General features: G+C 48.8%; 7 protein-coding genes across 7 annotated transcripts; 2 read left to right on the top strand and 5 right to left on the bottom strand.

Annotated features, from left to right (window-relative positions):
• Positions 1–887: 887 nt before the first annotated feature.
• On the bottom strand, positions 888–3,254 carry VTN00DRAFT_5229 (uncharacterized protein; the record flags this gene model as incomplete). Its single annotated transcript, XM_069431737.1, has 1 exon — positions 888–3,254. The coding sequence occupies one exon, from the start codon at positions 3,252–3,254 to the stop codon at positions 888–890; it is 2,367 nt and encodes a 788-aa protein (XP_069287666.1).
• A 3,753-nt stretch (positions 3,255–7,007) lies between these two features.
• VTN00DRAFT_5228 (uncharacterized protein) lies at positions 7,008–7,994 on the bottom strand (the record flags this gene model as incomplete). Its single annotated transcript, XM_069431736.1, has 2 exons — positions 7,008–7,786; positions 7,835–7,994. The coding sequence occupies 2 exons, from the start codon at positions 7,992–7,994 to the stop codon at positions 7,008–7,010; spliced, it is 939 nt and encodes a 312-aa protein (XP_069287665.1).
• A 5,551-nt stretch (positions 7,995–13,545) lies between these two features.
• Positions 13,546–14,296, top strand: VTN00DRAFT_5227 (uncharacterized protein; the record flags this gene model as incomplete). Its single annotated transcript, XM_069431735.1, has 4 exons — positions 13,546–13,714; positions 13,785–13,903; positions 13,981–14,190; positions 14,249–14,296. 4 exons carry the CDS (start codon positions 13,546–13,548, stop codon positions 14,294–14,296), a joined length of 546 nt encoding a protein of 181 aa, XP_069287664.1.
• Positions 14,297–15,474: 1,178 nt separating this feature from the next.
• VTN00DRAFT_5226 (uncharacterized protein) lies at positions 15,475–16,434 on the top strand (the record flags this gene model as incomplete). Its single annotated transcript, XM_069431734.1, has 1 exon — positions 15,475–16,434. The coding sequence occupies one exon, from the start codon at positions 15,475–15,477 to the stop codon at positions 16,432–16,434; it is 960 nt and encodes a 319-aa protein (XP_069287663.1).
• Positions 16,435–17,830: 1,396 nt separating this feature from the next.
• Positions 17,831–19,006, bottom strand: VTN00DRAFT_5225 (uncharacterized protein; the record flags this gene model as incomplete). Its single annotated transcript, XM_069431733.1, has 3 exons — positions 17,831–18,235; positions 18,296–18,719; positions 18,789–19,006. 3 exons carry the CDS (start codon positions 19,004–19,006, stop codon positions 17,831–17,833), a joined length of 1,047 nt encoding a protein of 348 aa, XP_069287662.1.
• A 1,836-nt stretch (positions 19,007–20,842) lies between these two features.
• VTN00DRAFT_5224 (uncharacterized protein) lies at positions 20,843–21,997 on the bottom strand (the record flags this gene model as incomplete). The annotated part of the gene is made up of 2 exons (XM_069431732.1): positions 20,843–21,668; positions 21,726–21,997. 2 exons carry the CDS (start codon positions 21,995–21,997, stop codon positions 20,843–20,845), a joined length of 1,098 nt encoding a protein of 365 aa, XP_069287661.1.
• A 1,081-nt stretch (positions 21,998–23,078) lies between these two features.
• VTN00DRAFT_5223 (uncharacterized protein) lies at positions 23,079–24,926 on the bottom strand (the record flags this gene model as incomplete). The annotated part of the gene is made up of 6 exons (XM_069431731.1): positions 23,079–23,494; positions 23,561–24,166; positions 24,247–24,309; positions 24,383–24,485; positions 24,562–24,678; positions 24,735–24,926. 6 exons carry the CDS (start codon positions 24,924–24,926, stop codon positions 23,079–23,081), a joined length of 1,497 nt encoding a protein of 498 aa, XP_069287660.1.
• Positions 24,927–25,914: the final 988 nt, after the last annotated feature.

The following is a 25,914-nucleotide window of genomic DNA, read 5'->3' as shown; positions in this document are numbered from 1 at the left end:
GATGAAGCCAACGAAGCTCCTGCTAGTATTATGGAAGGATCGGCTGCTGCAATTGTACAGCAGTGCCAGCGAGCCCCTCCGCAGTGTACGAATTGCGGAGTTAGGGGTCATAAAAGGAATAGATGTTTTAATCAATCTAGCAATTAAATATCGTCGAATTATGCTGCTATTTTGGGTGTAAATTCATATAGTATTTCATCTAGGTAATCGAGGTGTTCCGCTCGGGCGGGTGTTCCGGTCGGCAGGGAATTACGTTATGTTAGAACCTAGTTACCTAATATACTGTGCACGAATATCTTTATATATGAGAGATATATATATATATGTATATATAAAATACATATATATACCTTCACTCAGTCAACTTTCTGTTCTAACTGTGTAGGTATTATGGAGTTATCCGGCACCGTTATATTGTTTGTACAGTACAAAAAGAAAAGAAAAGAAAGATCAACGAAGCCCCCCATTCCCATTGCAGGCCTCCAGTCCACTCCACTCCATGCCCCATCCTCTCTCTCTCCACTCTCTGGGACGTGGGAGCTAAACTTGCTTAAGGCGGCAGACGAGGAAGTGGGATATCGCCGATTCTGTCCAGCGCTCCCGCATATATGTCGTGTTGGCTTGACGGATCTAGACCTAGATGAGTATCTGCCATCGTATGCTATCCAGCAGGAAAGAGGACTGGGTTGCAATGCAGTATACTTTTTTCCCCATGGTCTGTGGGCGAGAGCCGGTAATCATACTAAGTGCGAAGGTAATATTAAGACAAGCAACCAGAGTAGGATTGAACTGACTGCCAACTCGTAAGGTACACACCCCTAATCATGCATCTCATCATCAATGTCAACATAAGCACGCCCCCTCAGTTCTCCACCCCGTTACTATTCCTACCAGACTGATGGCCCAAAAGTCTCTCCCGGCTGCAGCTTCATCTGAACCGCGCTATCTTGGGCGTCCATTGTGTTCGAAGCAATATCGGTGCCCCACCAGGACGGAAAGTCGGTCTTGGTGAGCTGCAGCGCACAGAATATGAGGATAGTGCTAAGTGCGAGGCCGACATCCAGACCGGCTGAGAAGACATAGTTGTAATGCATCCACCACCCCCTCCACCTGTTGCGGATGAATCGGTTGAAGATGAAGCCCACGATACCCCAGCTGAGGTAGTTGAGAGGGGTCGCCGGCGGGATGAGACCGGCGCCGCCGAAGATGATGGGAGCACAGAGGTAGCGCATAGGACTCCGGGGGAAAGCGCGCGCGCCCAAGTAGATGAGAACGGGGAGAATTGCTCCGGGAATGAAGAAATAGAGAAGACGGGAGTAAATCTGACCAACTGAGAAGATGCGAGCTGGTCCAATGGCACCCCAAATCACAGATGCATTGAAGAAAACACGACCATTGGGACAGGAATAATGACTTGGCTGGTTTGCATCGCAGACGTCGGGGATGGCACTGAGTGCCCAATTCATAACCGCAATCTGAACAACAGAAGACCAGAGGCAGCTGATCATTTGCGCCGCAAAGGTAAGACGGGGTGGGACCTTCATATAATGTCCCAGTTTCATATCCTGGATGAAGTAAAGCCCCTGATACATGCTCATATAACCGTATGATTTGAAAAGCATCATCGCCATGGGTTTTCCCGGCTGCATGTACCCAACAACAAACTCTGTGATAACATTCAACCCGATCTGGATGTTGGTTGTAGCCTGAATTATGCCACATGGGACAAACCAGATGAACCCCATGATAAGAGCAATGAAGAATGCCCACCAGGACAAATGGGTCGGATACCCAAGGGTGACACCAAGTGCCATGGCCAACATAAGCAAGAAGACTGTGCCGTACCACCACAATGGCACGGTTTTAAACCTCGCCATGAGGCGTCCATGAACGTCCTCTTCCTCAGCGCCCACCTTTTTGAATCTTGCCCACAGGTCCTGGCCGTGAAACAATGCTGTGTGGATAAGGACAGCGACTATTGTAGCAAACTGCAGCCCGTACGACAGAGCAAACGTGGTTGTGAGGAAAAGAGGCGAGTAGCTCTTATACTTCTCCAGATCGAACTCCTGCTTTTCATTCAAGATCCTGCTCACATTGTATAGGTTCCCAGTATTGTCGTAGCTGTTAGAGTCGCTGATCGGGAGATACTCAGCATAGAACAACCCCTTAAAGTGTATGGCACACGTCACGATCCAGTAGAATATGACCATTCCGAGCAGAGTGTTCGCAATTCCGTGCCATGGGGCGATGAGAGGGCTGAAATTAAATCCCGAAATCTGCGTCCAGTCGAACGTGATGGGGATCAGGGACAAGCCGGTCCACCCACCGAAGAGCTGGTTGAGGACCGCATTCTGCGGCTTGATCCAAGTGACAAAGGCGAATACGCTCAGGAAAGGAGCGATATAGCCTGGGAAGAAGTACCACACAAACGAACCGATCATGGTATACAGGAAGAGCCTGTACTTGCCAACGGTCCAACCGGAAACCTTCTTCGGATCCGGCTGACTGTGATCGTGAAGAGCAGTAAACAGACTGCTGTTGATGAGGGTCTGTGGCCATATCATTGCTGAAGGGACCACTAGGAACCGATGAAAGAAACCGGCCATCCCAAACCCGATCATCTGGTTGGATATACAGAGGAAGATCTCAAAGGGCCAACCGAAGCGCTGTCTGTAGAAGGCGCGTTGGGCGAGGAGGATATCTGTAGCATATGCGGCACCGCCAGCAAAGGTTGCATTAGCCATAATGACGATGATAGCATGCTCCTTTTTACTGAAAGGCCCCGGGTTGAGATTGCACTCGATTCCAAAGAACTTGAATTTATAAGCCGGCATCCATTTGGCCCACGCGGCACCGAACGGGTAAGAGACGACCTGGGCGACATACGAGGGAATAATGATGTACGGCTGCCGCAGAGAGAACAACATGTTCAGCGCAGAGCCGAGAGTGGCGAAGATCAGACCAAGTACCCATGCTCGGAGCGTGTTGGAATGGCCGCCCTCGTCGTAGTTGACCACAGACGCTCTAACCTCGGGATAGGGAGAATTCTCGAGCAGTTCACCAGCGACGCCTACCTGAGCGTTCGTGTCAGATGTGTGGAGAGCATCATCAATTTCATCCAAGACATCCTCAGGAAGATTGGGATCCCAGTGATGATGCTTCTTCAGGTTCTTGAGGTGTCCAACGGCTTCGGGAGCCGCCTCGTTGGCGATGTTGGTGGTTACGGCCACGGAAGGCTCGTCTGTCTTCTCCATGGTGGTAGCTGACCGACACGACCAGCCGTCGGAGAATCAGAAGGACAACATAGGTAATGAGCTATTGAAAGGGAAGATATCAACGGAGCAAGCAACGGATCCCGCCGCAATATATACGCAATAGGGTGAGCGGAAGCATCCTTCATTAGCGAGTGATATGCGATAGCACACCCCAACCGCCGGTGCTCCGACGCCTTATCAAGGCGATAACGGGTATGGCTTCTGGAGATGAACATTAAGCCCAGGTCTAAAAGCAAGTATTCAACGTGCCGCCAGGTTTGAGAGGCGCCATATAATAGAAAAAGGTGCTCATCGCACTAGGGGTGGCCTGGGCTGTAACCTCAGGGATGTATGATAGCCTTCAACGGTCATGGGCGGCGACAGGTCAACCGATTCCTCTGCGTTTTCGAAGGATGGATGGTTCTGTATCCGGAGTACTCTGTACTGCGTGGGGATCCGTGCTTTAGCAGCTCATTTGTTCAGGCTTCACAAAAGCTTAGTGATCCTTACAACGTCGGTCACTTATTATTGTCATGAGTGGCGATGTCCAATAGTAGAGCACAGCAAAGGATGGCCGAATGTTCGACTTATCTTCGATTAGATGGCTATCCTCGGTTGCATAGAACGACTTTCCTGATTGAGCCATAGCCAACAAATCGCGACCCACCAGATGGTCTGTTAGAGAGCCAAGCTTCGTCAAGCAAATGAAGCTAAGTCTCCCTTAGCTGCGACGCATGTTCAAGTGGGCTGCCTCCTGAAGCGGGGTGCAAGGACCAAGCGGTTCCATTTGCGGCGGCGGCGCTCTGCTAAGCTCAAACACGAATAATCCGTGCAATTCTCGTGGCCAACGAAGATCCACCGTGGTCGGGCTCTCTGTGCCATAGATCAGATATCGGCCTTCCTCTCGAATCAGGTCGCTGTTGACTTCCGTAGCTCTCGTGCTCGAATTCCATTTTTGGACCGGAGAGACGGAGTGCAATGGAGCCTGTTGGGCGATGAGCTGACACAGCAGGTACGTAGTACATACAATTTTCTGAAATAGATCGTTAGCTACAATATGGTAGACACTCATGAGACCATGGCGATGCGTATTTTCGATAAGAGAGTAAGACGCTACTGCGTACAGGTCGGCTGCTGGACTTCTCTCTGGCCTTTGTTCCGCACGCTTTGACGTCCTTTTAGTCGGTTTTAGCAAAGAACATGTGTCCAACCGCCTTTGACCCCTTATCCATGTAACGTCGATATCAAGATGAGAGATATCAGCCTTCGTCGTGCCCATTGGCAAATGGCGAGCATTTGGTGGTAGCGCTAGCGCGGGGAGCGGAGCAAAAAGTCAATAATTCCAAGGTCGGCTGCTTGATCAACAGGAATCCTGCTGACGCTGTTTGCCATCGGAGCGGACCCGAACCCGGCGATATGGCCTCTTCTTGTCCTAGTTGCATTTGTTACCCCGGCTCTTGAGCCTTTCCTTGAGCGATTATTGGTGCGAGAATAATGCCGATATCTATGGGGTGGTCCTTGCCTATCGTGATGCCTGCCGCTGGCTGTGCCAACCAGTAATCCAAGACCTCTACTTACTAGTAGAGATACCTATGATGGTGTCAATATCGTGACAGTTCTGTTAGAACCGCGGGGGCCACTCAACTTTCTATCGTACCGAGTACGACCGTAGATATCAACCGTGTTGACTGCGAGATAAAATATTGGGACGTGGTGACATAGCCGGACACGACCACAGAGTGGACTGAGAGGCAGACAACTCAGTGTAGGAAATATAACCACCAGCGTGATCACAGTCCTTTTCCAAAGCCCGCATGGATCGATATTCCAGGGTTCCTGTCCCTACTGACCATGCGAGATCTAATGCGGGGCAACACGCATGGACGTACGGACGTTGAGTACTGCTGAGAGTCGAGACCGGGACCTCGGGTCATCATGGATCAGACATGCCGAAGATTTTGGCACATTTGACGTCAGCCCTAGGGCCTAGGGCCTTCTGAGTCATGCGTTTCTCTATAGTACCTGCATGTGTCTCAGTGTCTCTTCACTCGGTTTCCTGCAGCGTGGATGAAGGGATGCGCCGGGAGGCTATCTGTGAGGTGAGATTGATCCCAATTAGCAACTGTATTAGCAGCTTAGAAATGTACGCAAGTCTGATTTAAGAACCCAAATGACCCATCTCGAATAGTTATGGATTAGGAAATGGAAGAAATACCGGAGAGGCTGTTGCGCACTACCTAAACCGGTACGCGCAGAGTAAACCGCAGTTTGCCGTTCTCTCGATGGACTAGGTACAAGAAACCACAATCTTACGTACTGTGCTGAGTGACCATTATTCCCACAGTGTAGCCAGCGATGTGACTGTAATCCAAGTAGCAGAAAAAAAATGATGTCTTAAAGAGATTGTTCTCCTGACAGATTCGCGGCGAAACCCGTTGGCTTTTTAGGTAGACAGGCTCGCCAGGCAGCCGCGAACTTGCGTGAGCACGCATGTCCAGCATCACCCGACGCGATCTCAGGGAGTAGGAATCGAAATAGTAATCCCTTTGTCCAATGGTAAGAATAATACAGCATGATTATTGGACGCCATGAGTCCAAGGAATCTCGATCAGTGAGCGTGTATGGGGTAGCCTAGAGAGGTTCAAGAAACAAGGCCACAAAGCGCATCATCCCTGATGAAAAGGCCATGCTTCACGCCACGCATAGGGATCATCTATAAGATTAGCCGTCGTCAGCAAAGCAGCATCTGCCCCGACATACGCTGATGAGTCCGAGACAGGTCGCTGTTATCTGCTTAACTTGCGAGAACGTTACAGATGCACATACCCTCTCTGAAAGACTTGGCTCTGGCCTTAGTGAATGCAGAATGACTATGCAGGAAGAAGGATATGGAGGAAAAGTAGTTTCAAATCTAGTTTCATTGCCGGATAGCGGTTGAGATTATATATACTCGGAAATTGATGGTGAATTACACAAGGCCCCGAATTAGTCCACTGTCGCAGTATGCCAGTCACTATCAGCCGAATATATCACAGAAGAAATACTTGATTCGTTGATAGTAAAGAACCTCTTTCTATGGAGGGTGTGTTAAATAATATCTCACGTGGTATGTGATACAGATTAAGTTGTGCAGAGATTCCGTTGGTGTCAAGCAAGAGAGCACTAAGCTCAGCCGATAAAATGATAGGTCACGGAAAAATGCATACAAGAGAAAAATCAGTTCTCTTCAATATTTATTTCTGTATTCCGCACCCAGGAATCCATGTTACTAAAGGTCTCTGATGTGAGAGACACCCGCCCACCTGGCAAAGCGAGGAGTGCCGGTAAATGAGAATACAGGGGCCATGGTAGCGTCATGACAACAAAGACGGTTTTTATCTCAGGCCACCTCTTTACGTTGATAATAAATGGTGCATGGATTTGCCATGCGAGCTAGGCTTGACATCGTATATAGCAATTTTAATTGGTCAAGCTTTAGACCATCACCCTGATGAACTGAGTCGATTACAGTGACCAATCTGCTACTAGTCAGGGAATATTCGACAAGAGAGCTTCCTCAGGTAGCCGGATTACATACTCGTTCTCCAATGCTCTGTTCTCCTGTGCGCGGGGTGTCCCGTTCACTTTGAAGCAGTTGCGTTTGACGCGCGAGTTGCATGGTATTTTATCTAGCCCTGACCCATACGAAACTATCAGCAGGTTTATAAATTATTCACTATAATACCTGGAAGTAACCCAAAGGATTCGAGTCTCCTATATGATATTTGTAGTGGATGGCCACATAGCACCATATGGTTCCGTGGGTGCAAAGAGACCGTCATCACCAAGTGACCATTCGAAATTAGCAAGGAACTGATCGTCCAAATGAAGCGGTTCTTGTCTCTCAGACAGAATGGTTGAGTGATTATGCGAGGAGACACCAGGGTTATCACGGCTGGGGTCTGCACCTGACTCGCTAGTCAGTTGTGGCAGAAGTCTTGCGTCATTGAACAAGACATTACCGTCTGAAGGCTCGTTATGAGACGGCATGAACGCCTTGTACTGCGCGTCAAACTCGTCCCGCCACCACCACACGGCATCCAAGACAGGGCTCAAGAGCAAACGGCTTCGGATTCGGAGCGGGGCATCTGTGCCATCGGGCTTTTTGAACGCTTTTGAACTGTTCCATAATTGATTGAGGATCGTGACACACTTAGCAGCACCGTCGTTGGTGTCCGTTGATATCTGCTTCGCCAAATTGATCCCAAGAAAGAGCGACGTTTTCGCCCTCTCAGCATCCAGGTCTCTGGATACGGTGCTTTTGAGTATTCTGAGAAGTGTAAACGTTGCCAACATTAATGACGAAAACAGGTGCAGTGGAGTCGCTGGTAAACTTCCTTGCTTCTTCCCGAGTTCCGCTACAGTGTCAATCACTGTACACGCAGTCGCCAGCAATCTGGCAAGGGAGCCGCTGTTGGATACAGTGGGATTCTTATACATATGAAACATCTGAATATTTAACCGACAGAGAGTAGTGTGGAATCTGTCGGTATCTAAAATGCGGTCAGATTCGAAAGTACGGGAAATTGAGAGATTCATACCTGATGTGATCTGTGTTTCAACGTCCTTAACTTGATTCTCAAATGTCCGAATGATGATGTCTAACGCGCGCTCCTGGTCCGCAGACAGAGTCCGCACACCATTCTCGAGCACTGCGGAGCAGCACCGCACAGAAATATCCTGACACTTAATCTCGAGCATTAGAGCTGGTGAGATCCTCTGAAATAGGATTTGGCTCTGTCCCGGTTCATGTTCTAGATCGAGAAAGGAGCGAGCCGACTGCCCCTTGCCCAAACAAGCACTACCGCGTATTAGCTAAAGGAACGGACGTTGAGGAAAACGAAAAAAAAAAAAAAAAAAAAAAAAAAAAAAAACTAAACACCGCTGGTACACAAGCACGCACAGGGCCCAGAGTTCGGAGCGCCTAGTCATGTCAGCTTCGGATGGAGCCGATATTCTCACTTTGGAAAATTCGTGACTCAGCATCGGAATATGAAGACCATTTTGCATGGCAATGTGCAGAAGTAAACCACTGAGAGGGAAAACAACGTCCATCTTGTTATTATCCCTCGGAAACGGCCATGTTAATATCAGAAGCAGGCCCTGGACGCTGTGCAGCGTTGATGTAGTAGACGATATCGAGAGAAGCGCCATTTCGATGATACTCCGCGACAGCGCATTTAGCAGAGTCGGGTTTCTCGGGTAACTGCGGCAGGCAACACCTATTACTGCCCAGAATAGGAAGGGAGATTGCGAATAATAAGAGTCTGGGCTCATATGTGGGTCAAGGATAGGCATAAAGGGCGCATAGTCTTGGAAGAACCTAATAAAGAGCCATGAGAAGTTAGGCACAACTCAACGCAGCCAATGACCTGACGTTTGATACGTACAATCGAAAAATCTCATTGATTTCTTCACCTGTAACTTCTACACCGTTTAAAGTTCGGGCGATGGACTGTTCAGAGGCCCGCCCCTCAGGACCGTTCTCAGGTCGCGGTACTGGAGGGGGTACGACGTCTACCCGCGGAACAGCTGGTTGAGTATACCCCACAGAAATCTGTGGCGGGCTGAGAGTAGGTATATCGGCTGAGTTACCAGAATCGACACCCATTTCTGCTGCAGCAGTTAACATCGCGATAGGCGTGGATAGAGAGTTGTTCTCAGAGGACCTGAGCTTCCGCCGCAGCTCATCTGTTTCCTGCTCCAGTTCAGACAGCCGTCTAATGACCACACATCAGCCTTTTCTCGTTCGCGTCGCAGAGAATATCTATTACGCACTGGCGCTTATGCTCCCTCTTGAACGGGTCCGAGATAACACATCGCGCCTTCACTTTCTGACAGCGCGAACATGGCTGGTCTAGATTCAAATACGCATCGCATTTCGCCTAGTTTCTTGTCTCAGCTGCTTGTCGTAGAAAGCCGTGGATGGTATGATGTCGCCAAGGGTCTTTTCAACCTTCTGTTGTCTGCATTCCGTGCAGGCCTTCTTGCTTCGTTTGGATGGAGGAGTTCTGCATTGGCCCATTCCATGTCAGTGTCGACCTAAGGCTTCGGGATAAGGTGGGATCGCATACTGCCTGACGGGTGGATTCATGTTTCTGAAGCGTTGCGACACGCAACATAGGACTTCTCGTCACAGAAGCAAAGCATACTCGCGGTGGTCGGGTCCGCAGGATGTTTGTTCGAGCTGTTGATTCGCGCGGGACGATGCTGTAGAAGTTGGGGGTGTAGGCGGAGAAGCCAAGACTCCCGGAGATTACTGTCTGTTAACTCCGCCGCCCGCCGAAATTGTGGGGAAGATCTCCGATCAATCTGATATTATTCCTGCAAGGAACACTTGCGACTTTAGAGCTCTTATTCGTAATTCTAACTCAAATTCCTAGTCAGGAGGATGAAGCTGCTTCATCTGTATTGTTGATTAAAGTTGATTTGGTGAGATGGTCCGAAGCTACGGGGTGAAGCATTTCAATACCTATTTATTACGATCTACAGTATTCAGTTACAGGGGGCAAGCACACAATTGCTGCAAGACAACTACGACGCAAAACCTTTGGGAATGAGATAGACCAGACATTGGTGGAGGTAATAGACTAAGAGGCTAGCATCCTTTGGGGACGATGCCCTTCCTAATCGACTCAGACAACATCCAGATTTCTCTTGAAACAGTAGGCTTTAGTTCTTCTTAGCTTTCTTTTATAGCATCAGATAGCACTGAGGTGTATACTCTGGGGTATGTACATCTGTCATATATCCTCTACTCCGTTAGGCCCCAGAGATTTGCCGTCTTTGGCTATCAGTAAGTAGAGGCCAAGAAGTCAGAATGAGACGGATGATGGTCTTAAGCATCGCTACTGCAGAGAAATGATCTCAAAGAGCAAAAGATCCTCCTGTCGGCTTTTTGGCGATGATATGCAGTGATTGAAGCTTCAAGATATTGATGGGCGATATCTCAGTCAAGTAGCAGACTACAAAAGTTCTGCTAGAGAACATTAAAAAAATTGAAGCCAGTTTACTCTTTGATACCATGAGCTTCCTCGACAAGCGGTAGAGCACTCGGTTTCTGCCAATTTTTATTTCACTCCTTTATTCAATTTGTCTGTGGATACGCATTCTTGTATATGTACCGTACTTCCACATCTGGACTTCAGCTTGACTGAGAAGCCGGAAACGGTTTCTGGGAAGCCGGTCCCAGTGTAACACTGACCACTTCACCATAATCCGGACTCGATTTGATAGCCGGTACCGGGATCCCTCTTAGCAGTATCTCCTTAGCTTTCTGCTTCCTGAACCGGTCAAAAACCGGCTGCTTGACCACCCTGATCCGGAGGCGGCGGGAGATATGGAGAGCTACATAAGCAGAGCATCCGAACTTTGACAAAGGAACTCCGGTGTTCAGTAGTGGGCCGAGAAAGTATAAATTATTATCATTTCTTCATCAATTCCTTCTCTCCTCTAAGTTCCTTTTGTCAATCTTTTCGCCCATCTGGTTGTCTACAGCAGTTGGTCTGCACGCCTCGAACTTCGTGGTGGAATCGACAGCTACTACACATAGGTTGTAAGCACCGACAACCCTTTCCCATTATGGAAATAGCTTGGGTTCTGAGATTGCTGACACATCTCCAGGCTTACGTTATCGCAGAAGGCCAGGATAAGGCAGCACATTATGCCTTCGTCAACTCATCATTGCTGCTATTACAAAAGAGCATCACCCATTCAATCTGCCATATGTTGGGAGGATACCACCATCGGCTCTCTTCCCTCTCGTGTCTCTCGAAAGCAGTCAACGAGATTGTTCGGACGATACCACCCCATATTCCAGGTAGAACAATATCTGAACGACGAGACAAGGTGCTGTCATACCAAGCTTTACGCTGTGTTACCCTATTTCCAGGTTATCCAATAGGTTACACAAAGAGCAGCATTCCCTTGCAGGTGGGAGCAATTACACGAGGTATGTATCTCTGCAGAATCGAGACTACCTGGTTACATTGTATCTAATCTTCTGAAGTACAGCGCTCCAAAAGCACAAGAGGTCATGTTAAACATATGCGTTTACCCGATACCTTTGGGGAACATTTTGTGCTTCTACTCCTTGTGTCAGTGATACTGCAACAGCAACGATTGAAACGTTCCACTGGGCACTACTCAGGTATTCCAGTGTCAGTTCCAGGTCAGGAAGTGCTGAATGCTAAGGCACGCTCTATAGTTACTTGTCTCGATGACTGGGAAGGTCACGCAGCCACCTGTATGCAGATATACAGCAGTTTCTTATCCCTCGGTACATGTGAGTCCCTGAGTCACTCGAACGGCGCTGGGGTCTGGACCCTCACAGCACTATGTAACGCACGTTAGGGCCTCGTTTCATGTACACATCCGTAACCTGCCCAGGGTCGATCATCTTACCCGAAGACCACCCTGACCAAGTTGCACTGTGCCCACTGTGTTCTCTTTCACAGCATTATGGTTCGTATCGTCGTATTAAACCCCGGCCGAGAGATAATGAAATACAGTGCCACCAAACCAGTCTCCGTGGAATCCAGAGATTATGACACTGCTCGTGTCAGGATACCCACCAAGCTACACTAACATATCTCTTCGATGGTTGCACCACGCTTTGTTGATCTTAACGTCACATAGTGGATAGTTGGACGTCTTCAGTCTATGGTGAAACTTGTGCTTTGGAGATTCTCCTTCAAGGCGTTCGTCTAACCCACCAAGCAGTAGACTAATTGCTCTGGAAACATGGGGCAGGCCAACGTAGGACCAGAGATCTGTGCGCCGTCAAAGTCTGGTTTCTCTGTGTTCCCATCGTCAATACTGTGCTCAATACCTGAAAGAGAAAAAGACAGATGGACCGTATTTTTCAATATCGGTCTGTATGAAACGAAATCAATTTATCTCATCAGTCTGTGCCTCTGGATATATAAAGCAGTCCACTGCTGCCGATGCGCCTCTGGGAAAATCGAATGCCTGCAGTAACTTAACATGGGTGGCTTCTTCCCAATGGTTCTGATATAAACTCACTTTCTGAAGAACCCGGTATGCTCCCCATCAAACAAAAGGGATCCCCAGAGCTATGCTATCACCGACAAAGTCCACAAGAAGCTCTCACTCCCCAGGTCCATACTGGGAATACTATAAAAATTCCTACCATGCTATTTGCTGGTAGGGGTTTATCCTGTGGATTTTGCGCACAGCGTAATTTGCCTTCCTCTTCTTTGAGAGCATCGGGAGAAAACGTCATGGCCCGTCTAATTGGTATCATCACATAAGCAGAATCTTAATCAATTGAATTCAAATGCACAATTCTTCACGATCTGGCAGAAGAAGCATCGCACTTTTTTTCTTTGCCTCCTCATCTACATCTCATTCCCTCTTTCTCTCTGTTAGAAGTTCCCCTCTGAAGAGGCATCCCTCCCCTTTATGTCTCCGCGCACTCCCTCTGAAGCATGCCTATTAATCCTGTTCTCAATATTGTTGTGTGAAGAATTGAACCACTTCGAGAGTAGTCCATGATACTCAGCAAAAACAACAAAGTATGTTGAGCAACCCAGTGCTCAGGAGACACGAATAGAGACATTGACTCAAAGAAAGGCATATAGCACTTCGCGAGATCCAATATCGTGGCCACAATAAGCGCCGCTGCTACCTAAGAAGCGGTGGCGCTGATGTCCTACCGGAGGCGATATCTGTGACATCTAAAATGGATTATTATTCATGGATCTACTGGTTCTTCTTTTCCTTATAAGTTGCAGAAGGATATCATGGACAATGGTACAACGCCGCGAAGGTCTGTTATTGATGCTAATATAAATTTTGACCACAGATTGACGCTATCTTTTAATAGCTGCTCCCTCTATATTAACAGACATCGCTTCACGGCCTTCGCATGCTACTCACATTACCTACTCTGAGCTGTGCCTGGGGAACCGCATGCTAAGTCATAGATCAGGGATGTCTCGAGAATATTGTCAATCCAGCATGTAGCTCCGCTAGCTTACAAGGACCGCAGTAGCAAATTTCCAAGGGATCACCGCTAGTAAAACTAGATTTGCACCGAAAAAGAGCTACAAAGTGCCTTGCTGTGTTTTTGCCCCAGCTCCAGGTTCCGTGTGCTTCGGCAAGCCGATCGGAATCGCCATCGCTCTCATACTGACATCACCCGCTGGGCGTACCTTATCATATATCGTACCGGTACCGCTATATCCGCAAAAACACAAACAATGTACCCTATCCTGCAATACGGGCAATCATGCAACACCAAATACAGACGAAAATCGACGCTTACGAGCTTCCTTCCGTCGGGGAGCTGAAGCGCGCGGCTGCGGTCGGCCAGCGCATCACGCCCGAAGATGTGTCCGTGATCGCGCAGGCTGAGAGTGAGCTCACCGGGAGCGGACCCGTGAAGGGAGGACCTGCAGGTTAGTGAAATAGAGTGTGCGATATATGAAGATGATGCGCAGAAAAAAAAATGACTTACTGCTTGACCAGCGACCGCGCACAGCATAGCCTCGAGGCAACTCAACTTCGACACCAAGGTCGATGAGATCTCGCGGAAGCCCCAGAGCCACATCACGCAGGAGGACGCGCGGCAGATCCAATCAACAGAAGTACGTACTGATCCCCTCATATAATATCTGACATTATAGGCGCACGGACTAACCAACCATCCAACCGTACACTTCAGGGTCGCGCCTTCAACTGTCCTCCAGGACCGGGGTCCATCTCTGCGCAGGTGCGCTCCATCGCGAACAGAAACGAGGCCCTTGGACTTCCGCCAGTCGTAGACCCAGGAGCGGTATACGTATCCAAGGATGATGCGAGGGATGCGCAGAGCATGGAATCCAAGATTTATGGGGGCCAGATACCCAAGGGAGGTATGGCGGCTCAGATGCAGGTGAGTGATGATGCGTGTATTTCTCTCTCTCGGGCAAGTCAACTAAATGGTATCGTAGAGTGCTGCGGACAAAATAGAACACGCGAAGCATCATGCTTTTTGCTAGCGTTTGGTGTGCCAGTTAATATCGATAAACTTGCAGGTTTGTACGGTACAATATTCTCTGGGAAGTACATATAACGCAATATCTTATGTATGTATAGTAGTTACAACTTCTGTCACAGGAATGGCAGCCGCTGCCATATTTCAGAATCCTGTAAATAAAGCAAAGCAACGACGATCTTCATCTACTTTCTCTCAGATTTATACTTTGCATGAAGGAATATGAAAACTGTCAGTAGACTATTACCACAAGTGCATAGTGGTATGCTCGGGAGACGGCTTTATGAGCCTAGTCCGTATTGGTTTGTTGGTTCAGAACTCAAGACGTTAAAATCCCTCCAATAAAGGAATTCATATACCCAGATCTAGTCTAGAGACCCTTACTTTTCTTTGTTATGACCTTTCCAATACCCATTCAAAATGTGTTGGTAAAGCTTATTGCCCAAGCGTTCGACATTCAGGAGGTGATAAGGTTTTAATTCAATAGTATAAATAGCCAGTCAGCTGCCTAGGTAGACTGCAAGAATCAGAGACTTTCTTCTCTACCTTATACTAGGCTCGTTCAGTCTGACAAAGGCATATTACCTCTAGATGGGACTTGCTTTGATTAAAAGGTCTGGTCTTTTGGATCTACTAACATTTTGGGTATTTAGGTATCCACGAAGAATCACCGCCAATGGTTGATTCTAGAGCGACTCCAATTTATCCAGATTCACCGATTGAGGATGCGGGGACTTCCCCTCTAGGGGAAATAGTATGAGGTACTAAGACGTCAGATGCCGTGCCACGTCCTTGGGAAGACGCCCAACCATACTTGCAGCAAGTCGCAAACGTGACTCAAATCCAATCGCGCTTCGGCCATCCACCAGGGCTATTTTTTGCCCTTCACCTGCCTAATGTGCTATATTTGTCCTTTGTAGGTGGGATACCCTTTCTCTCCCTGTCAGCTGCCGTGGCTTGTTAGCGCTTACCCACAGTGGGCGTTATTAGCGAATATCGGATGACCCAGTGTGCTTTAAAGGACTCTTGGAACGTCTTAATTCTTTCGAGAAGCCCTCTGTTGCATTAATCTCTTTTTGTGACAATGCGGGGACCTATCTCTAAGTACTGATCCTTCCATACCTTCTTTCTCCTTATTCCATCTCTGGATTCATCCTCTGATTCCGTAGGATACTGGCCGCCATGTCGAAACGATCAGTCTTCACCACAGTCACCCCTTTACCGCACTATATCACGCGGGAAACCGTCGTGGAGACGCTGCACAATCACTCCGAGATGATCGAGCTCAACCCGCTCGTCATCCACCACGCGCGCTGCAAACCACCTCCCGTGGCACCTCCAGACGAATTCCACTGTATCTGGTACGAGTTAACGGATAAGATCTCCTACCTGCCCGGTGGCGTACTCACCGGAAATGTCAATTACAAGGCCTGCTTCTATGACCTCCCGCGCGGCCTGCAAACCCACGTCTATGCGTCCGCGGGGCTCGATATCAGGGACAAATGGAGCGTGTGCGGCAATATGCCCGGCGAGCCTCGCGAGCCTGTCGAGCTGGGCCTGGTTGATGCGCCCCGGGAGGGTCTCTACCTGAGAGAGGACGTGGATATGCGCTGCAACATCGTCATGACTAACTTCGTCAAGAAGACCCTCAAGCGCGCCCACGCGGTGCTGGTCGAGCGTCTCATCATGAAAGCTGATATCCTGAAGGAGAGGGCGGAACGCTCCAACTCGACGCTCCAGAGGGAAGGGTCCCTGCGAGCTTTCTCGACATACTCGGCGTACTCAACAAATTCACATCCACAACCGATCTTTTCCGCCACGTCGTCTGAATTCGGCGGCGGCAGTGATCCCCGACTGCAGCATCCCGCATCGCTCACGCCAGGGGAGGATCCAAGCACTCGACGATCCAGTGGGAGCCATGGACCGCCAAACTCGGTGAAAATGGTAAACATTCCAGAAGTCCCCGGGTCGCCGCCGCCGGGGTACCAGCTCGATCCCTCGGTCGGGTCTCGACCCGTGTGGCAGAGTCCTACGCTTCGGATTAGCGAAGTTCCCACTGGATACAAGCATCCTGAGCTGGTTCCCGAGCCGTTGAAACGGAATCAAATTGACCCTCGTCAGGGGATTCATGAAATGGAGTGACCGTATCTTGCCGTCCGTTGACATGGCTCTGGGATGCTTTTATCAGCAGAGAAAAGAGAAGTAGTCGGGTCTGGAACACAAGCGTGAATTTTGCGAATGCAGATCTACACCTGCGATAATAACCACTCTTTCCCCGTACGCTATCCGCGAACCTATCCCATGTCGAACTCATCCGCTACGAAGATTACGCCCCCCTTATCCCCGGTATAAAGGCGCTAGTGTTGGCTATCTGTCAGTCGTTACTTCTTGTCCATATGATAATTGAGTATGAGGTTAGCGTTGGATCTATGTGGGTCTACTTACGATATGCATGAATGTCCGGCTGGGTGTTTTCGTCGTTGTATGTACAGTATGACCTCTCTGTAGCAGAATTAGTGAAGGAAGTCTATGTTCTTTTCATCTATCCTCACGCATCAAACAACGATTTATTTTGTAAGCTCTATAATAAACGCTTCCCCCATATATAAGTTTGAGGGAATTATACACCTCTGAGAGGAAGTCGTATCAATTCAGATTCATGCCCTAAGTACGGCAGGGGCTAGCTAGCTAGTCATGATACAAATGTCATCTAACCGCTGGGGACCTTGATAAATACTGGAGTGTCCAGGAGGAAAGGAGCACCTCACATTTCATGTCAAATTCAGATGGCGGATCATCATGTATGAGAAAGACGTACGTACGCCTTGGAATCCCCGACTAGCAGCAACCCGTTGCCCCGTTGCCCCTTGGTGTATCGCATGACATGCTTGCTTGGTTTCGGCTTCGATTTTCTCCGAAGTTCCTCGGAGGGTAGGGTAGGTAGGTCCCGATTGTTGTGGTTTTTTGTGCTCCTCTGGCTTTATTCCTCTGTCAGCCCATTGGCATCGTGTAGGCAAGGGAAACTCCTGGAGATCATTATCTTCAATCACGTGCCAAACGCGTAGAGATGGAGTAGATATCCAATAACGCGCAGAGGAGCCGACGGGAGACACAATGACGAGGTCTTGTCTAACCTATCCTGTTCACAAACACTATATACGCAATGGAATACGTCAGCAAATGACGAATGACGAGTACTGTATTCATATTTCCAATTGAACTGCAGCCGGGGATATCCATCTACATTCCAAACCCGAAACGCCTCCTCCTCTGCAATATGTACATTCCCAAGCGGTGTATAAATGTACCTCATGTTCCAACATCGAAATCTCAAAAAGTTTCCGGGATCAAACATGAACGGCATGTGATATCAAGGGTATAATGTATATCGTTTGAAGTAGGGTATAAAACATGCAAGAGAATTAGATATCAAAAATCAGTATATCAGATAGTTCCCGAGTCACGCAGCTTTCCGATATCCTCATTCGTAATATATGCACGAAAGCATCAACCTCGGTATGCGATCAAAGCTCATGCGCTACTTTTCGTACCGAGTCCTTCCGTCAATCTCGGGTACAGCCCCGCCGTCCAGCTCGGCTACATATGCGCCGTCAATCTCATGGTGCACTGGTCTTGACTGGATCTCTACCGGAGCAACTGATGCGTACTGGCTTATCTGCTGTGGTGGCTGCGGCTGCTGCGGCTGGGGAAAGGGTTGGTAGTCATAGTCATTTTGCTGTTGATCAGGCGCTGGGTGCTCGACATGCCACCTTAGGCAGCAGATTAAAAGTCCGCTGTATGCGCCTATCATACCTATGACGGTGAAAACGGATATTATAGCGAGAACATCTTCTGCCGGGGCTCTTTGGAAGGGATTAATTGAGCCAAATACTGTATTGTCGAGCCAGAAAATACTCCCAACCAATATCGAAATGGAGCCAGTCTATTATATGATCCCTCAGTTAACAAACAGATTGAGGATTGTGAGATGGATGCAACTTACCCGGTAAGTGATATTCGATACTTTCGATTTGACGGCGACAAAGATCGCCCAGGCAAGTATCTCCAGGGACAGTAATATGCATATAATGGCCTGCGAGTGAGCAATCCCCGACGAAACATTAAAGGCCTCCCAAAATTTCAAGTCGTCATCGCTGGAAGACCGGGCCGCAGAAACAATAGATGCTATTATATACAGAAGGGCAACCAGCGCCAGGATGCCTATGAAAGCCTTGTGTATATTATGCACCCAGGCTAGTCCCTTGCGTCCATTCAAAATTCGGGCCAGATAGCAGTCGATTATTCGGTAGAACATATAGAAGGCCAAGAGGTTGGAAATGACCCAAGTCACGCTCCAAAGTACACCGACTGCGCTCGAGGCTGGTATGCTAATGGGGAAAAAACTGGCAATCATGAATGCGGAGCTCCTATTGAAGCGGATTATCAGCTAGTGCTCTAGCAAGAGCAATCCTGTTCAGGACAATGGTGCGACTTACAATATGGAGGCCACAATCGAGCATACTAGGGACTTGAATGGGACACTGTTGCGGCCGGTTTTCGAGCGCTTCTTGATGAAGAATGAAGAAAGCAGAAGCCCCAGAAACACAGTGATCTGAATCGCCTGACAAGAAATCTGTACCGTTCGGGATATATCGTGGGATACATCGAGAGCCAACCGCTTCCTTAACGAGTTCGATTTCCATGGAGAGCCCATGTTGAAGACAAATCTAGAGTGAGAAGTTCCGCGCAATGATCACAAAATCAGAGGTATCCACGGACTGGAATCTTCAAAGTGGACAAAAGAAGGACAGGATGAAGAGAAATGGTCACAGAGCGAGAAGCGTGAACGCGTCGCTGCTGTTGTTTCCCGGGCCAGACTCTCGGACATGCAATGCAGGGTCGGGGGCTCCCCTGTCTCCCGACCAGAGGCCGTAGGAGTCTAGCCACAGATATAAGTCGATTGAGCTCCTCGACAGGGAAGCGTGTTCTGCAGTCCATCTCCTGCGGAGATCATGACTGTGGGGGCGAGTGGGTTTGCCTTGTCCAAGTGCACCCATAGCCACCTAGGCTCCGCGACGATCACTTCTCGCCCAGCGATCATGCGGCTCAGCCTTCAAGCACCAAGGCCTTTCAGATAACGGCGCAACTTGGCTCCTACCAATTGAGCTCTAGCTGCATGACAGCTTGCGAGTGCATCGTGATGATACACGCAGGTCAGTTGTCACTCAAGATGAGGGAAGAACCTGGAGATCGGGACCTGGGCTAATTACTCTCCAGGATACCGCCGATACGACATTGACATAAAATTATCAGCGCGTATGGAGCAACTCTCGTGGGTCCGTGGGTGGCCTTAAAGGAACGTGCACGCAAGTATCAGAATAGCGATCACTTACCTGGAAAAAGCATGACCGAAGAAATGCGCTGCAATTGTCAAACAGAGCGTCCAATGGCCTGTACGTCGTTTGCACTCAAGCCGGCGCCCAGCCATTACGACTCCACAATGTATGCCAGGACACGTCGTTGTTTGTGACAACCAGAAAACGACCGGCCTTCGCATTGCTATGTGGTTATCATTATGGTGAGCTGCGCCACTGCTACCAAGCAAGCACCTCGCTGCGCTGGAGCCACTTCGTGGTGCTCCAAGATGTTCCCTTGAGAGATGACTGTGGAGTACTCCAAACTGCTTTGACAGGGTACAGAAAACCGAATGCAGATGTTTTCATGATCAAGTAGTAGGCTTCAAGCCGATTTGGCAGGAGGTAATCTCAACAGAGGGGCACAGAATGACTGTTATTTGGGTCTCAGCTACACGCTAAATCTTAGCTAACCTTGTCGTGCGGACGATAGCGATACCCCATAGGATAAGCCGAAACGGGGAAGCAGATCCCCAATCATAACAGCGATATCCATTGGTCCGCTTTTCTCCTAGCGGGGAGAGATATCCACCGCGTGGCAGTGCCGCCATCCTTCGACTCTTCAGTGGTCCAGGAACTTCTACGGACTGAAAGGGAGCCTTGCTGGTCTTCAGTTAGCAGTATGTCGATATTACTAAACACCAAAGGGACGAAGTTGTGGTTACTGGAATACCATGACGAACCTTTTACTTGAGAGCACATAGAGTGCAATCAGATCGCATTCTAGAGTAGCTTTTGCTTGACTACATCCAGCGGCTAACGTTTGCCGAACTCGACTGTCTGACAGGCATACTAATGGCGTGGGATCTCAGGAGATTTACGTTCCATCAAACGCTAACTGCATTTTTGCATGCCTGGCTTTCCCCGTTCGTGATTCGAGATCAACCAGCGGATACACTTGAGAGCATGGACCATCTGGGGATTTGGGAATAATCGTCAGCTGCAGGTACGGTGCCTGCAAGCTTCGCATTGATGACCTTGGCTTTATCTCTACTCGTCAAGATGTGTCGTCGCATCGAGTTTAACTACTGTAGTGTGCACCGCTCATTATAGACAGTATGTTGCTTGCAGTCTGCGATTAGGCGTATCGGATGAGGAAGGAGCGTGTCGAGCTTGTTCCTTTGTCTCTATGACTATCATTTGGCTGCTTCACCTTCGTTGTCATCCTTATACTCAACCCATGTCTTCATCTTTCCTCTCACATACTCCCCATACACCACCCCCTCGTTCTCATTATCTACAGATCTCACGACGCAATTCTCACCAGGCTCAAAGAAAAACGGTACGCTGAATCTCCCGAACCGCGTAGCTGTCACCTCCTCGCCGTCTACGGAAGCCATCGATACGGGCCGGGGAGCCCGCACGCGGTGCATCGTGGCCACAAATCGACCCCCAGATACTCTGGCCATGAGGTCGCCGATGTTTACGACAATGGACCCGGGGACGTACGGCGCTGGAACCCATTTGCCAGAAGAATCCTGCACCTCTAGACCGCCGCTAGCATCTTGATGCAGCAGAGTGAGGATCCCGCTGTCGGTATGGGGCGTGCAGCTCAGCTTTACTTGTTTTTCGTCTGCGTCTGGGGGCGGAGTTGCGGCGGATGCTCGTGGGTTGACTCCCGGATCTGACTCTGTAGAAACAGCAACTGGTGGATAATGGAGCAGACGAAGCGTACTGAGCGAATCCGTCAGGTAGTCCGCAAAGAAGTCCGCCGGTTTTCCGAGGGACATGGCTAGCATTGAGAGCAGTCTTTCGGACAGCGATTGCAACTCTGCGTAAAGATGCTCCAGGCGGGTTCGGGACGGAAAGACCACTTCGGCCGGCCAGACGTTGGGTTCTGACAGATTGAACTTGGATGACTTTGCATATTCAGATTCTCCGGTGGCGGTGACCTTTGGAGGCCCGATCTCGAATCCCTCCTTCAGATTATCAGTTGCGTCGAGCGGTTGCACGGGAAAGTATCTGCCTTGTATGTGAATCAACTGTTTTATCTAACCAACAGCACGGGATGGAAATCACCCTCTGTAAGTATTCTTGTTTTCCTTCCTGAATGTCTTCTTCGCCAGCTTCATTTTCTCTTCCTCCGGAAGCGCAAAGAACTCCAGCGCCAGGCCGAACACGTCCACATGGTCGAAACTCAAGGGTACATTGATCAGGTATGCGAAGCCAGTCGTGGAAAATACATCGTAAAGATGCTTACTCAGCGCTGTGAGCTGGCCGGTAGTTGGTCCCAAGGGGGCCTTCAGGGGGGCGAGATCGACGATTGGGAGTGATGAGAAGGTGGTCGTCATAGTTCTATACAGCAGTGTGCATATACATACGACCTGCTACAAAGAGTAGGCAAATAAAAGGGATCAAGATCCAGAGGGAGAACAGAAACACAACTGTTTTATTAGCTTTTTGGGCTTTATATAGTTGTCCGGATAGAGCTTCCCGACGTGGTATCCTGTCGTGTGTCCGATCTGCGGTTTTCCTCGCCAACCCCACAGTCTCTTGGGCCCCGCGGCGAGGACCAGTGACAGACGACGGAGTTGCAACTCTAAAATGCGGTGAGACGACCACGCCTTCGTCAGCGTCCCTCTGTTTCCGAGATTAGGCACAGATTGGAATGAACTTATGCACTAAGCCTGCAGTTCAAAGTTGATACGTCCGAAGTGTTCCGCGTCAGGTTTTATACGCATATGGGATGCTTGAATTCCGGTGTCACGCGGGACCTTTGCGCATTTAGATTTAAGCCCTTGGCGCTATTGCTCTGTCAAGGATGAATTGGGTTTCTCTTGCAGATAGCGCTGATTTAGGATCCCAAGAACAGCTCGTGTGAAATACATCAAGGTACCTACTCTTCACATCAGCCGCTGTTATATTTGCAAGCATATTTCTGCAGAGCAGGTCCAGAACATGAACAACTATTGCTTATACGCTGGATTCAGTCTTGTGATGATATAGGATCAGTTCCTCAAATGGAAAGGAAGTGCGCAGTCTAACGCCCTTAACTGCATATCAATTACCCAGAGACGTCATCCGGATCTTGGTGAACTATTTGCACTTACAGAAGAGAATCATGTGGTGAACAAAGACAGAGACAATATCATTCTGAAAGTAGGTATCTGTATACATGCAGAGATGCCCCAGCCCGATCGGCATTCAGCTCTTCATGCGCTCCTGACGCTGACAACAGTTCAATGTCGTTTGCCTTTTTCTTTCTTTCCACTGTCAGCTAACAAGTATCAAGTGTTTCCATGAAGCCGCTATTTTACCACCTTTAGAGCAACCGATAACAAATAAAAGTAGAAGGAAACAGAAATATAGAAGAATCTCTGTCAAATGGACCGACTCTATCAATTTTACATACAAATGTCTTGAGTTGACGCTCTACGGATCCACCCGCCTCCTAACCTCCAGTTTCGCGGATGGGTCGCTCAGCATCTCGAAGCCGATCTCCACGATCTTTGGGTTGCAGTCTTTGGCAATTCGCACGTCATAGTCGAGTAGAATTCTCGCCAGAGCAATTTTGACTTCGTTGGCGGCGAAGAACCGACCGGGACAAATATGCTTTCCCATCCCGAACGCGGCATGCTCGGGACTCGTGGACACGAGCGCTGCTGCGGAGGCAGTTTTCCCACCATCCTGTCGAAGACGAAGGAAGCGGTAGCCGTCATGGGTAAGGGCGTCTGGGTAGACAGCTGGATCCCACATTATAGATGCGTCGATGGCAACGTCGGTACCGCGAGGGATGGTCATGCCATTTGGGAGGCGCACGTCTCGCGTGGCCTTCCGCTCGAGGTTCACTTGGGGATGAAGGATCAGCAATTTTCCTGTATACATATGAAGGCAGGAATCAAGCATAGGCTTACCTAGGGATCCGGGTTTCAAACGTTGAGTCTCCTTGATGACACTGTCCAGCAACTGCATCTTGAAAAGCCCCGCAGTTGTCCACCCACTCTCATCAACTGCCCTCTTCACCTCATCCCTGATCGGCTGGATCAGTTCCGGATGCGCGCAGATATCCAGCAAGGTCTGCCTCAACAGCTCGGTGGTCGTGTGGAGCGCAGCGATGGCAAACCCGAGTTGAGCCCCCACAGCATCCAACGGACGCCTTGCGGTCGCCTGCTCAATCCAGTCGATCGTGTTCTCCGAGTCCTTCGATGATGTTTTCTGACCCCCTGCTGCTGCTGCTTTGGCTCGTGCTCGACGTTCGAATAGCGGCTTCAGCATCGAACGTACAAGGCGCGCCTGTTGTCTGCATTTTCTGCATTCCGGCAGGAACCAATGCACCAGGGGCCGGAGGAAGTCAGACCAGGAACGGAGGACGCGGACGCTCTGGAACATGTTGATTGTGTAGGTGATTAGGAGATCTTGCCACTCTGGGTTACGAGCCAGTTCGGGGCCAACGAAGACTGATGCTGACATGCGCCCGACGAAGTGCATAGCGTTTTGGGACCAGTCGATAGTGTGCCATTCTAAATGAAAAAAAGGATATGTCAGTACGGATCAAGATCTTTCATAGGCGACAGCAGGTAAGGCAGAAAGCATCTGTTACCTTTCTGCTCCGTCCAGCTTTCCTTGAGGACTTCGGTGACATGTTCGTGAAGCACCCTGCACTCTATAACCTCCGTAGGAAACGGTTTCTATCAGCCATTGAAAGTCTGGAGCCAAAAACCGCAACTATCACATACGGCTATTCTGATTCAGCTTTGTCTTGACAACATCAATGAAAATTCGCCTCGGATCGTTAGCGACTCTGACTCCTTCCATTCCTGGATACGCTGTGAAAAATTCCTGCCGCACTTGATGTTAAATATAATGATGACAATCTTCTACTACTACTTTGGTTAATCAATGTTTTGCAACTTACATGTTCGACAAGCGCTTGATGACTCAGTTCTGGGCAGTTCTTCAGCCACTCTGTGTATGAGGGTGGGAGGATAACTCGGGATCCGAGGGTCGTTATGATGCGAAAGGGGCCTTGGAACTAATTTGTTGTTAGGTACACACTTGCTTTAGAAACTGCAGATCATCAAAACTTACCTTGGATGCCCCCTCCTTTAGTAGGCCTCTGGCATTGGAGACAAATTCTGCATGTGCTTTCCTCCTCCAGATATCACCGGGATAGTAATTTATGGTTGGGATTTCTGATCCTCTTTTCTTCCAAAGCAGTGCTAGGATAATGACAAAACCCAGCACGGCCGCAAGTAGAATTGGCTTGTCGGGAGGCTCCATGATAGAGGAGCCTGGTACAGAAACTTCGAGCTGTCCGTAAACTGTCTTTTCACGATAGGACTTGAATCTATTTAGACCTTTGCGTAGAGAGCAAAAAATAATATGAAGAGGAAAAGGAACGAGATATCCTCCGTTTTTTCCTATGAGAATGGCAACAGGAAGCAAGCTGCTCGATCACTGTAACTTTGGGAGGGCGAAGTGTAAGTATATGTTTCGTACGTGAATGGCAGAAACGACAAGAACATAAAAATAAAATATGCTCAGACGATGTCGACAGGAAAATATTCCATCAGTAAGAGGGAGAAACCCAGATCTCAGATCGGCAAAATGCTTTCTTCATATACACAAATATGAATTGGAAAGAGAACAGGAAATGGCTGGGTGTATAGAAAACAGTTCTGACCTTGTAATTATTGTATTACCTCTTGTTAAGGCTTCGTTTGATAGCTAATCTTGTGCACGCTGCAACATGCGAAATTGTAAACAACGTCTGCAAGAAATGGATTGACCAGTACATAAATTTCTGATACTTCAACTTCCCTTCCAATCTCTAAAGGAAATTGGTTTTCTATTATATACAGTCTGACATCTCATCTTTTGCTCTGTAGGAGAGAAGTACGCGCTGCCTACTGTCTCAGCACAGCCCTAGACGGCTACCAGCTCTAAATGCTCCCGGGGGCGATTGACCAATGCCATGGCGATATCGACTCTCAAATTGCAATAAGATCAATTTAAAATTACACTTGCATCGGATCTAACCACAGCCCCGCTGATCAGCAGCAGTATACAATATTACAAGCGCATGTCATCCACTAGTAATAATGAGTAACTATGAGTCATCAAGTCTTACTATAATTGGTTGATCTTGCGCACTAAACCCATTTATCTCATGGATACAATGTGACTAAGATTGTACAGTACATGCATACCATGCTCATTCGCCATGCTGAGAGACATAAAACCGTTCAGCCTGGGGCAGTTGGAAGAT

This window comes from Thermoascus crustaceus, assembly GCF_041956765.1.
Source record: "Thermoascus crustaceus strain CBS 181.67 unplaced genomic scaffold VTN00scaffold_3, whole genome shotgun sequence".
Taxonomy (NCBI): Eukaryota; Fungi; Ascomycota; class Eurotiomycetes; order Eurotiales; family Thermoascaceae; genus Thermoascus; species Thermoascus crustaceus.
This window is presented reverse-complemented; position numbering and strand designations above follow the sequence as displayed.